Genomic DNA, 17848 nt, shown 5'->3' on the forward strand with positions numbered 1-17848 from the left:
TTGGCATTCTATTGGAAGATGTCAGCTACTTTGCTTTAGGATTTTCAGCAAGCATTTCCCTTTGGTCAGAGAAACATAGGATATCCTGCAACTGCCCCAGGAACAGCTTTGTGGGGGTTTTTGTGTTTCTTGTGGCCAGCTATAACTCTTGCTAGGGTGGCTTATAGCTAAAAAAAAACCCCGGTTACTGCTTTGCTCTATAAATACTTTTTCCAGTTATTGGAGCAAAGTGCAGAGCAAAGCTGCAGTTGCATTTGGTCTGTTTGTGCTGGAGGCTGGAGATATTCCATAACCCTATTGAGGGCACGAAAGGGAAAGCTTTCTTTGCTTCCTACCCCAAAGACTGGAGTGAGGATAGCCAGTAATTCTTCTGGAGGTAAGGATTTGGTAATCTTTTTCTGAGAAGGCTTTCCAGCAGAGCAGTACTTCTAATCCTTGATGCTTTTGTTCTCACAGGGAACTCCAGGACTTGGATTTTTGGGCATCGTGAACATTGTTCCCTTCTTGTGGAACAAGTAGGGAAACATCAGAAGTATGACATCACTGCCCATCAACTCACTCTTCTCCCAATTTTTATTGCCAGGCCCAGGCAATTGAAAGTCTTTTCCTTAAGTTCAAAAGATGCTTCTCACCTCTAGATATATGCTGATGTAGTTGACTCAGCATAGTTGCCCTCCAGCACTTGTGAGAGTGGGTTTAATTAAGTAGTTCATGTTGAAATGTCAAGGAATCACAAGCATTGTCATTTTGGGCCATGAAAATCTCATTTCTCAGCGAGATACTGCCTGCTGCTGAGTGGACACCATTGCTGCCTGGTGGAGCTGGCAGGGCTTCAGTGCCTCTGAACTGCCCTGCCTGGTGCTGTACCATGCCCTGTTTGCCCACCCTGGTTGGTAGTGGTCCCAAAGCTGTTTTTTGTGTGCTGAAGTCCCATTTGAGCCATGGGTGGTAAGCATAAGCCCAAAATTATGGATATGGTCAAGTCAGGACCTGAATTCAGCCAATAATCTCTCTGCTTTAGCCTTTGGTGATACAAATGATACTGAACAGCTTGCTGCATTGCCACCAAAAATCTTTGCATAATTAGAAATGGACCTTACTAGAAATTAGCCATTTTGGTTCTGGAAAAGCTACAAATAGAACAGCATTTTTTTTCTCCCTTCCTTCTGTAAGCTTTTATTTTGCATCTTGGCTCTGTGCTCCTTTCTGCTATTCTATATAAATCTCTTGTTTAGGCAGGTATCTGATAACTTCAAGATTAATTTCTGACAAATAAGCATTTGCTGTTTTCTTGCTGATGCTTCTAATCTATGAAAGCAACTGAGCAAAAGGAGACAGGAAAACCTATAAGAAGGCAAGGTTGTGATTTGGGGATTTTTTTTAAGCTCTTTGCACACTAGCTGTCTTTTTATTTAAATACTATTCTTAGCTTGAAACTTTAATTCTGGGCGTACATTTGGTGCCCAGATGGTGCAGACTCACACAGAAGCCCATCACGCTGTCAGGGCAGGCGGATACATATGTAAATATTTTGCCTTTTCCCTCTATAATATTTGGCTTTGTCTAATCTAATTGCTGTCAAAGGCAGAATGTGAAGAATACTTAAGAGAAGCAAACAATGAGGACCTCAAATGTTTATACTTCACTAACTCTGGAAGATGCTGGTAGACTGTAATTAATAACTTGCTTCATGAGTTTTTTCCTCGTGCTGTGAATTTGTGGCCCATGATCTAAGTTCATGTCAAGTAGTACCTTACAACCTTAGTAGAAACCTGTATTTGTAGTGGTTTAAAAGCCTATTTTACCCTGTGGAACTGTCAATATAAGGCTAATGGGTCTGCTTTTTTAGTTCAGGCTGGCAGTAAGTGTCCTCTACCTGCCTCCTTGTGTATAGTGCTTTTTATTATTTATATAATTCATTGCTTCATTTAATTTATTCTATTGAGTGCTTGTCTTAATGTATTTTTAATACATAGAAGCATTTGTAGCATAGCTGCTTCTCTGACTAGTGGTAGCTAATAACAAACAGCATGGCCAGCCACATTAAGGATACCTATTTAGTTATCAAAGGCCTGAGCCAAAATAGCATCATATTAGTGGGAAAATGACTTCCATGAGCTTTGACTGTCTCAGCTTTGTGAGAAACTCTAAAAAAGCCAGTGTTAGCTGAGAGTGCTGGCAAAAGCAAAAAACCTGTCTGGCTTTCATCAATACATGAACAGTTTGTTACAGGTGTCTGATCAGATGTGAAATTTGGCTATGCTATGATTCATGGAAAGCATCAGACTACACCAGACCCTTTCTTCTAAGGACACTAACTGCAGAGAGATGCCAGGAGATCAGATCTTGTAGGGGCAATTATTGTACAGGAAGGAAAGAGTTTATAAAAGGAGTGTAATGATGTGACCCAAAGACATCAGAAGCAGCCTATGGTGCTTTTTTCCCATGGAACATAGGTGAAATCTTGAGGAAAATGGAGGAAAAAAATTGCCCATTTCAACCACTGATGTTGCCATCTGAGCCTCACTGTTCAGGGATGCCAATGAATTGTCTCTGAACCTGCTATAAGAGTGTCTGGGTGCCTTTGGGAGAGTGCAGCCTGCCATGTGTCCCTGTGGGGTGGAAAGGGTCAGGAAATTGTTCACTATCTGTATTATTTTTGTGGGTTTTTAAAATTATTTAAGGGCGGATCAGAGGTGTTTGCTCTCTGTATTACCTGAAGTATAGGCACTGAGTCTATGACTGCACAAAAAGCTAAGACATATAGTTTCTATACAGTAACTGCATGGCCATTGCTAGCTCATAGTTCAGAGAAGATGTGAAAAAAAGGGGTAATTTGCCACAAAGCTATCTCATGGTGAAAGCAGGCACTGGCAGCTATTCTAAGGCCAGTCTGGAAGGTCCCTGGGATGTGTGAAAGATAAACTTCCTGTATCACAAGTTTGCATCTGAGCTTACACGTCACAGGCCAGAGCAGAGCGCTGATGGTCACAGCGGATGGCAGGATCGCTTTGCTTGTGGCTGTCGAGCCCATCTGGCTACAGCTGGCAGGAGATGTGACATTGTTTAACCTCTTTTTCTGCCTTTTGCCTCTGGCAGGAGCGATTGAGCGGTGCTCATACATCAAGTACCACTACTCGTCAGCCACCATCCCCAAGAACCTCACCTACAACATCACCAACACCATCCGCCAGGACGAGTGGCACGCCCTGCGTAAGTGTTGCTGCCTTGGGCCCCCTTCTCTCTGCAGGTGGGAGGTGCTGCCTGGGAAATGAGAGCAGAGGCTGAGTGACAGCCCACTCACAGCCCTCCTCTCACATACAGTTTGTCTCTGTAGCAGACACATCGATTTGTTCTTAGAACCTACATCTCTGTTTCTGCTGCTGGCTGGAAATTCTGCTGAGGCATGAGAATGTGGCAGTGGGGGAAAGGCATTTGTATGCAGAGATTAATATTGAGTTAAATACCAAAATGAATAACAAAATCAATGGCCTATTTTTTAATTCAGTGGAATGCTCTGTACGTGAGCACATTCTCATGCCATTGCTGCTGAATTTCTTGCTTCCAGGAGAATTCATTGCTGGCTTTTATTGTAGAATATGTCCTGCTGCCATCAGCTCGTGTGAGTGTGGCATCACTCTCCTTTGAAGATCTTGAAAGAGATTTGCTGCACCCTTTAAGGCACAAGGAAGGAGCTTACCCCTCAGTGATAATTGTAGCCAGTGGTCACCAACTTGTAACGTTTGCTTAAGTGACAAGATCTGACAGGGATGGAATTGCCTTGGGATATATTGGCTGACCTTAAATCTTGTCTCTTTCTCATCTTGGAGATGGAAAAGGGTTTCACTGGTAAAATCCATAAAATAGCATTTCACAAGGAAGGATGCTACTGTGACTGCTCTTGTTATTGCATAGTTGTGGGGACTGACGAATGTCTTGAGTGGCTGTGTTTTGGTGGAAGGAGTTACATCTCCAAGGTTCCATGGGTTGAGGTAACCCCTGATTCTGGTTGAGAACCTTGAAAGGTGATACTGAGCTTCTGTTCACTGAAAACTGTGTGAGACTTCTAGTGTTCTCATGGCTTTGAGTATGAGTGTTTCACTCCTCCCTTGTGCACCTCTTGCTTGGAGAGGGTCATTTTAAGCTCTGAGGAGGGGAAGGTGCAATGTTATAATTTATTTCCTGCATGGGTGAGGTCCAGCATGGTTTGAGTCATTATGCTCCTTCTTGGTCCACTCTGGTAAAGAACTAAGAACCTTCTGGAGGGTCTTGCTAAATGCCTATTGCGTTTAGATGTGTCTATGTGGATAAATACAAATTTTTGTGACATGACAAAGAAAAGGAATAATTGAACTTATGTTTCTCAGCAGGTTGTAAGAGGCTGGTCTTGCAAAATACTCTGCTGTGCTAATTTGTCCCTGAAATCAGAAGATTGTTTGGTTCATGTTTTCCCCTACCACCTGTCTTCTGTGCTAGTGTTTGTTAATGTAAAATGTAACAATGCTTATCTCTGGGCAAAAAAAGTACACCCAGTACCCAAGACATCTTCTGTTAGGGCTCCTAGGGCAGCAGCAAGGGGCTTTGGTTTGTGCTTTTTGTGTTTGTGTGGTTTTGCCACTGTTGTAACAATGACTCTTCTGCATCTATGTACTGGAGTATCACTGTTTAATGTAAGAATTATTTTCTAAAATTACTCTTTCTCAGCAATGGCTGAAATCAAGGTTTATACACCTAGTGATCAAAGATTGTGTTCATCCCTTGGCAGGATCAGCAAGTTCCTGAGCTGCTTGTGTTGGTAGGGCATTTGTCAGTCTCCAGAGGTGCAGCCTGGACACTGCTCAAACATTTACCTATCTGGTGTGGCCTGAGGCACTCTTGGGGTGAGATGCTTGTCCCCTCCCTGTAGAGGATACCTTGGGTATGGGTACATGTTTCTGACCCCAATTTTCTTGCCTGTTCTGAGAGTCAGATAAGTGTAGAGATGGAGGTAGGACTGACATCTGCATGTACCTATCTAAAGACAGAGGAGGAGAGAAATACTTTGCTGAAGCTCTCTTCTCCTGAGCACTTGGTGCAACAGGTGCTTTGATATGTGGGGTAATCTCACTGTTTTTGGAGGTCACTGCGTTTAAGAATGAACTGGATCTGTATGACTGTTTCCTGTGTAGAAACAGTAACCTCTTTAAAAGACAAGGCTAATAATCATCTCTGAAATTGTGGTTTGGTTGGGGGGTTTTCTCCCTTTACATTGCAGTAGACCAAGTAGGGTAAGTGTCTTTAGAAAGTCCCTGTGGTTTTAGCCCCTGCCTTAGCAGTTGATCATGCTCTATGGCTCTAGACTTGTTTCCTTCAGGACCAGTTTATCTCTGGTCAGTCTGATATTTCCAAGTCAACCTGGCCATTATTTTCCTCTGAATATTTTCGTGTTCATATCAGTGGATGTTGTGACAAATAGCAAAAGAAATAGGTTCCAGGGTTGCCTATCTTCCTCTTGCCATGGATTATTTTTCAGGTCTGTAGTGGGAGATAAGAAAAAGAACCTATTTAATGAAGAAACATAGGGGTAAAATGGCACCTTGGTGAACTTTAGAGGAGCTGGAAAGGTGAAAGCAGAATATCTGCAGTATTTGGTCACCTTAGTAAACAAAAGTCTCTTCTAGGCTGAAGCCATTGTTATAATTTGGTGTATTTGTATTTCAGTTGTGTGTTTTCTTTATTTTGTGCATGGACAACTAGCTGATGCCTGTGAAAGAAATCTGTTTTGCATGTTCAGTGGGCTGGGGATCAGAGGAGACAGGGTTCCCACAAGGGATTGCAAAATGCTTTTTTTTTTTTTTTTTTGACTGGTGGGCAGGACTGATGTTCCAGGAATTTCTCTTGAATTGCAGGAGTGGGTGAGGGACAATTAATTTGAGGCTGAGGGCCCCATGGCACCATTCAGCACACCAAGCAGATACTCCTCTAGCTGTGCTGTTAGCTGTGCTGGAAGAACCCAAGAGAGCAGCTGGTCCTAGAGGAATGGTTGGAGCTGACTTTACCATTTTTGATTTCGTCTTTTTTTCATTCTGTTTGACATTTTCAAGATGGAACCTTTTCTCTAAATTGATTGCCTGTGGCAGTATGAGCTAGGGGAACAGGACTTTGTGTTCTCTGCAATTGCTTCCTCTCAACCATCTCTGGTTAAACAGAGATGGAGGGAAGGATGCTTGTAGTATTGTCAGCTATTGCCTATCAGGATATAAATGTTCATCTAATTAGACAAAACAGGTCTCTATATGAGCTGGGAGGGGAGGAGAGAAGCAGAAGAAAGCAGTGTTCAACTTTGAGCACGAGTAACTGTCTTTATGGAAGATGTTGCTGTAGTGATATGGCCGAGTCCCTACTAGGCATTGGTCTTGTCACTCTTTGGCCCTGGCCTGGAGTTCAAAACTTGATCCATATTTTTGTTTTCTGCAAAATGAGACTGGAATCATTATGGTCCTAAAAATGGAGGTATATTGCAGTAAAAAGCCAAGATGATGTGAGCAGGTCTATTTATTCACATGTTGATCCATGTATTTTATGCTGTTCCTGTAGGTTCACTTTCATTATGCTACAGATGGGTTCACAAAACATGGGAATGTGCTCATGACAAGGGTTGGAGCTGTAAAATGTGATGCAGGCATTGGGAACATTGAAGTGTTTTTGTGTGATAGAATAAATGCTACAACTGGATGCTTGTGGTTTAAGGAACCTGACAATAAAAGGGAGGCCATGTTGATATCAATTTTTTTTCCTTGTCCCAAAGTCCTCAGGATACCATTATCTGCTATTCCATGGCAAAGCAGTTGAAAGGCTGTGTTTGTGATGAAAATGGCATGCCTACAAGGCAATGAGAGCACATGCTATATTCAGTTTAACATCTTCCAGGAGCCAACAGAGTTGGTAGGTGAAGCCACTGAGGGACAAGGCACTGAAAGCCCAGGGAGTGTCCAGTCTGTGTTTCTCTTTGGAGAACAACAAACATGTGTTGGGTTTATGCTGTGGTTTTGGTTTGTTTTTTTAGGTTGTGGGTTTTTTGTTTTGTTTTTTTTTACTACCAGAAGGATTGTAGTAAGGTCATTTTGCTTTCATCTCTGTTTGGCTTTGTGTGGGTGTATTTGTTTTGTTCTATTTTTTTAGTAGGCTATAGGCAACCCAGGCTCTATACTCATCTTATGCTGCACACTGAGAATTTGCTGTTTCATGGGAAAGCCATCTTCTCTCCAAGGCAGATGAGGAAACTAGTGTGGCTTTAAAGTGCTGCAAACAAGCAAGTTGCTGATGTGTGCTCTTGAAGAGTGAGATGTGCTTTTTCTCTGAGAAGTGCAGTGACTCCCTCTTCCCTTTCTCCTGCCATGGTAGCTGAAAATGGGACAATTGCTGCATGGCACTCCCAGCCTTTGGCAGAGCTCCCAGTGGCTTGTGTTATAGTGCATGAAAGTCTCTACATCATAAGAGAAAATTCTTCCTTGTCTCCTAAAGCTCTTGTTTTGCTGATTCACAGAGCCTGTTGTATGAGGTAGGTAGTTAGGTCTAGAATCCTTTTATTTTTCTGTCCTCCCTATATGACACAAATTTGATTTTGTACCTAGGATGTAACACTACCACAAAAGAGGGAATCTGTCTGTCTGCTCTCCAGCTTGCCATTGCCTCCTCAGCTGTCTTCCACAGCAGCTTGTGTTTTGTGTCCAGGAATGTGGAGTGCTGCATCTGGGCAGGAAGTGGCTGGAATTGCTATGGAAACAGTTGTTTTGTTTTTTTCCTGCACAGCTTAAAAATTGTCACCAGACTGCTTTAGAGTGAACCAGTTCAGAACCAGGTAGCTGATGCCTCCTAAGTGTTTAGAATTTCCTGGACTTATCAAAAACACTCCTTGCCTGGCACTGTGGGATGCACTTTGCCTGTCTTCTACCACCATGATTCTATTGTAGGACCACAGGATATGGGCTCTGAATTTCAATTATCAGTGTGTAGAGCTGCACTGTTAGAACAATAGTCATAATGCTTTGTATTGGAATATAACATTCACCTGCACTCTGGAACTGCAGCACTCCTGTGTTTGCGGTGATCTAAAAGCCATTTGCATAAAAAATGAATTCTCAAGTCAAAAGTAATAGCCTGGCACATTCTGAGAAGAGCAAGTATTGGAGGAAATGAATAATTTCTACAGGGTGTACAGTGTGGTAATATTTTAATTCATACAGCATCTATGTTGAAAGCTGAGTGGATTTTATTGGCCTTAATGCTCTGAATTTTGCAGGAGCCTACAAAGCACTCAAATATTTCCTTATAACCAGTAAAACTACAGAAAAATATCCAGCAACAATTAACACTCAGGAAAATCTCTGTGCTTCAAATTTCTGCAGTGTTGAGACTTTTAATTTCTACAGATTTCCCAATCCTTTATTCCAGGGAACATAAGTTGAGACTTGCACAGAAGCTCAGTTGATAGCTTGACAATGCCTGGTAACACCAGCAGGTTGGTGTTGGCCCCATCTGCTTTTATAAGCAATAAATATTAAATTGTTGTATCTTTAGTAAGAGCTGACCCCAGAAAGTCTTTGCTTTTGTTTTTCATGGGTACTACTGAAAACACTGTTTGAAGTAAATAGGCAGCATCCCACTTTTCTTGCTTTGCTTTTTTTTTTTTTTTTTACTCTCCTATATTTTCTTGCCTTCTTTGATTCCTCTGTGCCTGTACAAGGAAATTGTTTGATTTTTGATTAGCTGCCTGGGCCCCCAGATGGAAGTAGACCCTGAAGCATGGCCTGGTCCTGCTGGTCAGTGGCATTTGGCTGGCAGGATGATGTCACTGCTCAGTGCCTTGGCTCTCACAGCAGACAGGGCAGCCATCCCAGAGGTTAGTCAGGCAGCAGGTGCTCACATGCCTGGAGGTCTTGTGTTCTTGGACCTTCCCTGTGCTCATTGTTCCCACAGCTAATGACCAGGTGGTAGTGACAGACCTTCTCATTTCCCTCTCTCTGCTGTAGGGTTTTCTTCATATCCTGCTGTTTCAAGCTTTTTTTTTTTTTTTTTTTTTTCCATTGGACTTTAAGACCTATTTTGAAATCTGAAAGGGACTTTTTTGCCTTCTGCTAGGCTTCATCTTAGGATCTGCTAATATGCTTGTGACCTTAATACCTACACTGATGAATGACTTTCCCAAATGCATACTACTTTTTATTTGCTTCTTAGAAGTGCAAGTATGGAGCAAGGAGGAGGTCAGTAGACCCTCCAGTCCTGAGCTGGCAGGGGTTCCTGAATAGCAAGTATGAACAAGATTTGGGAAGGGAGAAAATGAGGCCAAGGAAAGAGGTAGGACAGTGCTGGAGAGTTGGGAGATGTGAGATGAGGGATTACTAAGCATTGCAATTAGGACCAAGGTTGGAGTGGATTGGAACAGCCTTGGAGAGAAGGTGCAAAAATGATTGAACTGTTTGTGTTGGAGTGGAGTGGGATCAAGCAGCCAAGTATAGGACCCCCTCCAAAGCCCTGTTCAAAGTGCACAGGTCAGAGGTCTTACTGTTCCTCTAGTGCTAATCCAGCTGTGAAACCCTGGCAGAGGGGAGGTCTCATCCCTCAGCCAGCAGGTTCTTATCCAGCTCACATAACGAGGCTCAAAGGTAAATCGGGATTATCTTATTCTGCTCATGACTCTGTTTTCACTCTCCTGAGTTAGTAAGAAGCCCCCCACTAAAATTTCTGGGTTTGCGGTTTTTCTTGAAGTTCACTTAAAACAAATGAGCATTTTTAAGGTTGCAAATGCAAGCATGTGAAGAGATGACCCAGTTTGAGCTGCATACTTGGCCTTATTTCATCTCCTCTAAGCACACTCATTATTGAGTCTTTAATAACTATAATCACACATACTCTTGCCTTTTCCCATACATTTGGGGTATTTTGTTTCAATTCATTGATGCCTCTGTTTGGTGTCTTTTTCATTGCTGAATGTGTGGTTGTTGCCTTTTTAATTGCACATTGCACAACTCCTGATCCTGTGTTGGAGTTAACCACTTCATGAATTTTGTTGTGTTTCTAGTCATTGTATTTAAGGGCATGGAAATATAAATATACTAATAGCTAAGAATCCCTTGTGGTTGGCTATAACTTTCATTTTAGGCCTGACAATCAAAGATAACTTGTTTGGGTGTTTTGGGTGTCTTCTTGGATATAAGGAAAGCTTGCATTTTATATATATACAGAGCATAACTCCCACTGACTTTGATTAACTATAAGAGCTTCACACCAGGTAGTCAAACTTCAAATGACCACCCAACTCACACTGGGTCAGAGTAAGTAAGGAAAACTCAGCCAGGGACCACCTCTCAAGAAATGTCTTGGACTGACCATCTCTGAGGAGCTTTAGGGCAAATGAAGAGCCAAGTGTTTGTGTGAGGGAGGAGGAGATGTGGCCAGCTGACTGATCTCTGTTCTCATTCCTCTTTGCTGAGGAGTTTCTTGTCTTCTCCCCTTTCACACTGACCCTTTCAAAGGGTCCCATTCCTCTATTTCATGGCCTTAAAGGCTACCAAGCCAACTAGTTATGTTGATAGGTTTTGGATTTTTTGGTTTTGTTTTGTTTGTTATATTACTAAGTGCAGGCACTTAGATTCACTGTGGCTTAGGTGATGTTTTGCATTGTCTTACACTGTTGTACAGGAAAAAAGACATTTTTATGTTTATTGTTGGAGAGTCTTAAGGTAATTACAGAACTATTCTGAGTAAACCTTCTCCAGTCCCACTAGTTATTTTTTGTTGAAGTATTAAAGACTTTTTTCCTGTTGCAGTGTGGAGATGTTGACAGGTAAAACATACCATTGCAAACACTTTCCAGTCATTCAGCCAGTCAAAATATAGCTTTATTAATATGCATACAGAGCTCTCTTTTTCCCTTCTCTCCCTCTTGAGAGACACAGAGGGGGAGAGATGGGCGTTCTTCTGTCTCTTGACTAATCAAGAATGATGCCTTGTGCATTCTTAGGGTGAGAGAGAGGAAAGAACAAACAGGAGGCTCTAATGGGCCTCATCCATCTGACTTCTATAATTTTTGATTTATATACCAATTTAATGCCTGGTTTATGATGATTTATGTCCCAGTTTGTTTATACCCCGGTCTGATGCCCTACCCTGCAATGTTAGTGAGATGAAATCCTGGCCGTTAAATATTTCAAGGTGATTACATGCCACATCCAGAGTTACTAATGAGGGGTTAAGTGCTTCCTTACTTCAGTGCAAGAAGATAGACATAAGTGGAACACTTTTGGAAATGAGCTTAGTGTGATGTGTTCACAAAACCATGCACCATCCCTGAGGAAACATCATAGCAGCCAGCATGAGAGAGAGAGGGCAAGAAACTTTGAATCCAACAACCTGACCTGACACAAGCTGCAGGCTGAAACATGAAGGTGAGTTGTCTAAGTCAGTAGCTACTAGGCAGTGGTTGCCTTTTGAATTACTGTTTTGCAGTGATGCTCCTCATACATGAGGTTTGGGTTTATTCTGTGATTCAGTGTCCAATCAGGGCATCCTCCTGTTAAAAAAAAAAATATAAAATGTGTCAATATTCATGTGCAGAAACAGTAAGCTTTATTTCCTCAGATTCTTAGTGTTAACTGGGTCATTGTGATTTTTGGCCTCAATGTCAGAGCTGAATGTAGTTCTGGCCCACGAAGATTTGGGTGAAGCTGAAGGATTTGTCTAGGGGCCCATCCCAAGACTCCTTAATTGGCTGGGTGAATCACAGTTTAGCTGTTCAATTATTCCCCACCCACCTCCAGGAACTGATTGCACAGTTGGTGGGGGAATAAGAAATCAGGAATATAAATCAACTGCTGCTATCTCCTGTGGGAATTCAGAGTTCAGACTCACAAATCTCATCTGGCTGCTCTGGATGTAGGTTATACTTAATGGAGCTTGAGCCTGCCTGTCCCTCTGCATCACTGGAATTATGACAGCTAATTTGAGCCTGTCTGCCATTGGTGCATGCAATTGATCAATATCTTTCATAAATACAAACTCTCCCTCATCTCTGCCTTCATCAACTTTGGCTTGCCCTTTGCAGCCTTGTGTATTGTGTGGGGTTTTTTTTCCCTAAACTTGATTCTCATGTAGATCTTCTCAGAAGAGAATCAATAGAAGAATATCAGTTCCTCACCTAAGAGGGGCTTCTTTGCCATGCATAACTAAGGTTATAAATAATTCAGTAGGGTCCCTGTCTTTTCTTCCCTCCCATAAGATTGGGTTTATTAAAATTTTATGGCAGAGGACATGGAGGTAGCTGAATTACTGGCTTAATCTGGTACAATCTTCAGCAATGCATTAGTTCAGTACCAGCTGCTCTTTACTCATCACAGGCAGGCACTAAATCAGTCTTCCTTTTAGAATCCATTTTGCTGCATGTTATAATAATGTATTTGAGCATGATGTAATACCATTCCTTATAACTTGCTCTCATGCCTGATGGTGTTACCAAGGGAAGGAAAGTGTTAAAACTACCAATACAAGGCTTAATCTTTTTCCTTCCACTGAGGAATTCACTAGAGGCATGAATCTATATAGGGAGAGATCCAATCAGAGGGGAGTTTTAGGCTGGGGTCTAAGAGTTGGGTCTGGCTTATATTCATAACAAAATAATAATTCTACTGAAGAACAGATATTCCAAGATGAAAATTACCTGAAATCAGCATATTGGTGCTAAATACTCAAGGTATATTAGGAAAAGATGATGACTTTTTGGAATTTGAATGAAATGGACAGATTCCACAATTCTGAACTTTTCTGCTGCTGATGCTTCCATCCTAGAGTCTTGAAACACTAGGAAATGGTTTTCACTCAGTATCCCTTTAACAGGGTGCCACAGGAGGCATTACAACCTCCAGAGGAGGAATCACAACACCCATTTCACACAAAGAGTTAGAAAAGAGAATTGACTTGTTAAATGTCATGTGGAGAGTGAGTGGGAGAGCCAGAAACAGAACTCAGGTCTTTGGACTCCCACTGCTCTAAGTGCTAGACAATGTTGTGTCCTGTAGTGCCAGGGATTATGCAGCCTATCTCCTAGAAAAGCCTTGCAAAACCAAATAGCAAGAATGTTTTTTTGATATTGAAAAAAGAGACTTTTCAATTGGGAGTTCACTGGCCAAAACCAGAATCCAAACAAATGTGCACTTTTTTTGCCTAGAAAAATGGCAAAGCCACCTTCAAAAATTGCTAGTGAATTAGGTTTAACCAAGTGGGGGATCCTCAGAACCTGCTAAAACCCAGGTCCTTGGAGATATGAGGGTGAGGAACCAAGATCAAAGCTTGTCCTTTACAGTGTGTGTAGGTACTGTGGATTTTCTGCCATCTATGAGTTGCACTATACACCAGTGTCCTTGCTGCTTTTTATGACAACTAATGAAGAACAAATAACTTACTAGTACTTGGTTTTACCTGTAAGTAATCTTAACCATTATTTCATTTGAAAAATAATCAAATTAGTACATTTTAAGAAAAAATAATCAGTCCTATTACAGAGACATAAAATCTGAGATAAATGCACACTGAAAGGATAACTGTAGGCATAGGTTGTAAAAATGGCCTGGGCAGAACCTGTTATGGGTGACAGATTCTCTTTAACTGGTAGATTGGCCACAGCAAGCTCTGCTCCTCTTCCCAGAATGGGGTGGGTCAGGAAAGGATTCATTGACAAGGGTAGTCCTGACCACTATTACGGGCTGTCAGCTACTGCTGCTGGAGGGTGCATTAGAGCTACCTTTGATTTATTCCATATAAACCTAGGCTGAACTGGTGTTCAGTTTGTTTCATAGACATCTTCATCCCTCACAAAACCCAGTGTACCAGGACCTGTGTGTTATTTCTGCTGTATTTTCCTTGGTGGTTAGATCTTTACTTGAAAATAGGATTTTTATTCTGTAAATAAGCTCTGACACTTAGCCCCTTGTTGGGACACCACTCCTCTGTACTGACTTTAGCTGATGAAGTAGTAAAGTCTGTGGTGTCATCACTTCCACAGAGGATCAGATATTCCATGTGGAAGTAATTGAGAATGCAAGTCTTTTGTGGCAAGAAACCAGGCAGAGAAATGCAAGAAAAACCTTCTTGACATAGCAATAGGATTAGTATTCTAGAGTGTCTGCCCAGTTTTCCAGGAGGAATCAGTGGTTCTCTGAAAAGCTGAATTGACAGCTCTGCTAGGTGAAGTTTTTTGACAAGACAAAGGGTTGCACAGGCAGGAGCACTTTGAAAATCTGTGTGATGCATGGATGGATTAGATCATTTGATGTATCTCTTTGTTCTGCTAGTTCATAGGATTCTCTGATTAACAGCTCTGGCATCAGCTTTCGATGGAAACCAATTCTCGATGCAAGTAAGAGCAGAGTTCCAGAGGTAATTGAATCCCCACTTTTTTTGCAGTCAGATGACAACTGCAAGATAAGGATATTTGTGGATTTTTATCACAACTGGGGAACCTCAGTATTTTACCAGCCAGAGAAGAGAGACTGTCACTGACTTGGGTTCATGATGAGTGTCTTGCTGTCCTTTGCTCAGAGCAGATGAGTTGATCTGTTAATGTACTAAAGCAGTGCTTAGAAAAGGCATAGCAAATATTGTTGTAGGGCTCAGACCTGGTAGAAAGGTCTAGGAGGCTCCTAAACCTGCTGATGCAGTCCTCAGAAGATGTGTTATGTAAGAGAGGGACCATGGAGAGCCTATCTCCAGACAGTGATGGCCTGTAGGAGTTGCAAACCTGTCTATGAAGTTATCAGAAGGAACATCAGCCAAGGATGGACAGGATGCTTGTGTGACCCCAAGTTATCTGCAGAGGGCTCTGGTCCACACAGCAATCTCAGTTTGGTGGGATTGAGGGAAGCTGGTTTGGGACAGAAAGCCATCTGCTTTAACAACTGCCCTCATTTTGATGTTGATAGAAAGAGAAAAACATCTGGTGGTGGCTGTTTAGTGGTATGGTTGGCAGTTGGAAGGATACTGCTGCTTTCCAAGCTTTTTATTCCTGTGCTGTAGGCATGAGTAGAGGAAACATTCCCTGGTGTAGAAGCAGGAATCTTACAGCCTTGGGGAGTGGTGAGTGCAGAGAGGAACTCTTTGTATGCCTGGGAGGCTCTGTGTTTTCTGATTCCTTTTTCCAAGAGCTGAGAATGCAATTGGATGAGCTTTTAGTGGGGCCTTTAAGAATATGAATAAGGAAGCTAAGGTGGTGTGTGTAAACACCTGGGGAGAAGCTAAAAGAAAACAAAGCATAATGGAGAAGCTGCTGGGGGAAATAAAATGTGATGCATAGATGCTCTTCTGTGTATAGAGAGAACTTCTCTCCTCATCACTATTCAGTGATGTGGATGCATTAGATTTATGTGAAAAGCTAACAAATTCCTGACATGGCTGGCAGTGCTGAGACAATAACCAGAAGCTGTTGCCCCTGTCACTTTGCTTTTGCAGCAAAGTCTGATGGTGAATGAAACTGGCATGAGTTTGCTGTTGTTCACTCCTTACTTTTTGAAATTTACTTCTGTTTGTGTGCGTCAAGCTCTTGGCATGACTCTGATAAGCAACAGAAAAATGTAGCCTTTCCACAGATCAATAGAGATCAATCTCCCAATTTTGACTGAATGACAGAACAAAACCAGGTATTAAGTGTTTTTACTTCTTTTCTTAACACCTGCCAGATGATAGCTAGCAGGCAGCTCCCAAAACCAAAGTACCAAGGGATGCAGGAGACAGCTCTTGTGTGTACGTTATTTCTACTGACCCCATCAGAGGGTTGGGGTCTGTTTGTACAGACTGGAGGATTACACAACAGGGAGCCTGGCTCCCTGAATTACAGAGAAGGCTGGATGTGGGATGATGAGTTCATTTGGGTGTCATTAGAACATCCAATCAAGCATGTGGAATATTTTCACACTAGTGCCTTTACTTCAGCAGATCTTACAGGTGTGATTTGAGGAGAGTGTGAGATTCACTGCATTTGTTTCTTGACTGAGTGCTGTCTAATGAAAATCTTGCCCACTGTTGCTTTCAAGTATCAAAACAGAGGTCTTGGTGAGGTCTGTCAATACATAGAGGTCAACAGAGGTCAAGAAAATACTTGTTTTGGTAGTTGTTCTGACTACTTAGACCACCAAATTTCAAGAACTTTATTGTAGACACTGCTGTATATGCCCATCTTATACCCACCTGAATGTCAATATGAAACAAATGGCACAGAGCAGTAAGTGCTGTAAGTGAAATACAGCTGCTAGTAAATATCAATAGCTGACAGCTGAATCCTGGTGGATTTTTTTTTTTTTTTTTTTTTATGAAGGAGCAGAGAACAGGTAATTCAGTTGTCCTGAACTTACTTTATTTTGTTTCTCTTTCTGTGGTGCTGGTCTCATCAGTAAAAGAAAGAAAGATGTGTTTGGACATGGCTGCTCTGGTGGGCTTCTGGTGTGAATGAACAGGCAGGAGGAACAGAACATTGGCTCCTGCAATGAGTTTTGTGGGAGAAGGCTGAAATGACTTCTTGCTCATGAGAGCAAGAGACCTGAGAGCAGCAGTTAAACCCAGGCATACTGCAGGCAATTCCTGGGCGTGTTTCCCAATTACAGCCACACCACTGTGCATAATTGCTGTGTACAAACTCTTGCTCCAGCAGGAGCTGATCCCTTATTGGTGCAGAGCCTCTCTTGACTTTAGACAGATTTGCTGCTGTCTCCAGCCTTCTCCTGCAGCACTGCCCTGCCATTCCCAAAATGCAGCACTATGGCAGCTGCAGCTGTGCAGTTTGGCTCCCAGGGCTGTGCTCAGGCTCACAATCTCTCTTGTTTCAGTGCTGTGCTTTGCTGGAGGAGTTCAGCATTGGTAGGTAAGGTATGAGTTTTACTCATGGCCTGCTCTTCAGGTTATCAGCTTTAGCCAGCTACTGGTTTGCTGGCACAGGATCTGTGTGAGGCATTTATATGCTTCTCATCTTAGAGCTGTCTAAAAGCTCTTTGGCTCCTAATGCAAATGTGTTGTACTTGGGCCTGACAGAGATGGTCCCAAGAACTTGTTGCACCAGTAGATTTTTACTAGAGAGCAAGAGCTTTGTGGATGAGGTCCTCTTCAGCTTTGAAGAAGAAATGGAGTTAGCATAGAGCCAGGGATTTTGGTTTTCTATGAGCTGAAGTTTAGCTGCAGTGGTGCAGAGGAGCCTTTGGCCTTTTTCCAGCCCTGGGATGGGAAGGCTGAAGTTTGAGGGCTGGCTGCATCCCTGTACTCTCCTTTTCCCTATTGGTTCCTCTGGGTGGGTCATTTTGGGGGTTTTACCAAACCAAAAGCCTGTGCCAGGGAGATGTACTACTGCTGAGAGAAGAACAGAGCTACAGAAAAGGGGAGCTCTAAAAGCTTCTGGAGCAGCATCACATGGACCCAGAAGAGGTGGATATTTGTCACTGTAGCATGAAGTGAGACAAAATCCCAGCTCCTCAGGCAAACAATAACACCTGAGTTGACAGAGCTGCTCTCCTGTGAAGCCTTATCCATTGTGGCTGTTCTGCTCTTCTAAAGCTGCTCTGAGGCTGCTCAGAAATTATTGCCTCTCCTCCCTCTTTAGGGAAATCGCAAGGGATGGGCTGTGGAAAAGGTGCCAGAAGCAAAGGAAGAGAAATTAGAGAAAATTTGATGTTGAATGTATTCATCACCATCTATTTTAGGGTCAGTTACTGGTTTTTTCTATGTTAAATGAGGTACTATTTTTAGACTTCCAAATTCATACATGGAAATTATTCTCAAGTGTTCCAGCTTTCATCCTGTATTAAAAAAACCCAAACCAGTGTCATCTTGATGGTGC

General features: G+C 42.3%; 1 protein-coding gene across 3 annotated transcripts in view; it reads left to right on the forward strand.

Annotated features, from left to right (window-relative positions):
- TMEM178B (transmembrane protein 178B) overlaps positions 1-17848 on the forward strand; it is a 208234-nt gene that overhangs the window by 55603 nt on the left and 134783 nt on the right. For all 3 annotated transcript variants that reach the window (XM_079304768.1, XM_079304769.1, XM_079304767.1), the window contains one exon: positions 3100-3213. In XM_079304768.1, coding sequence (XP_079160894.1) covers positions 3100-3213 — 114 coding nt within the window. The remainder of the gene's footprint in view (positions 1-3099; positions 3214-17848) is intronic.

This window comes from Erithacus rubecula (assembly GCF_903797595.1).
Source record: "Erithacus rubecula genome assembly, chromosome: 4".
NCBI lineage: Eukaryota > Metazoa > Chordata > Aves > Passeriformes > Muscicapidae > Erithacus > Erithacus rubecula.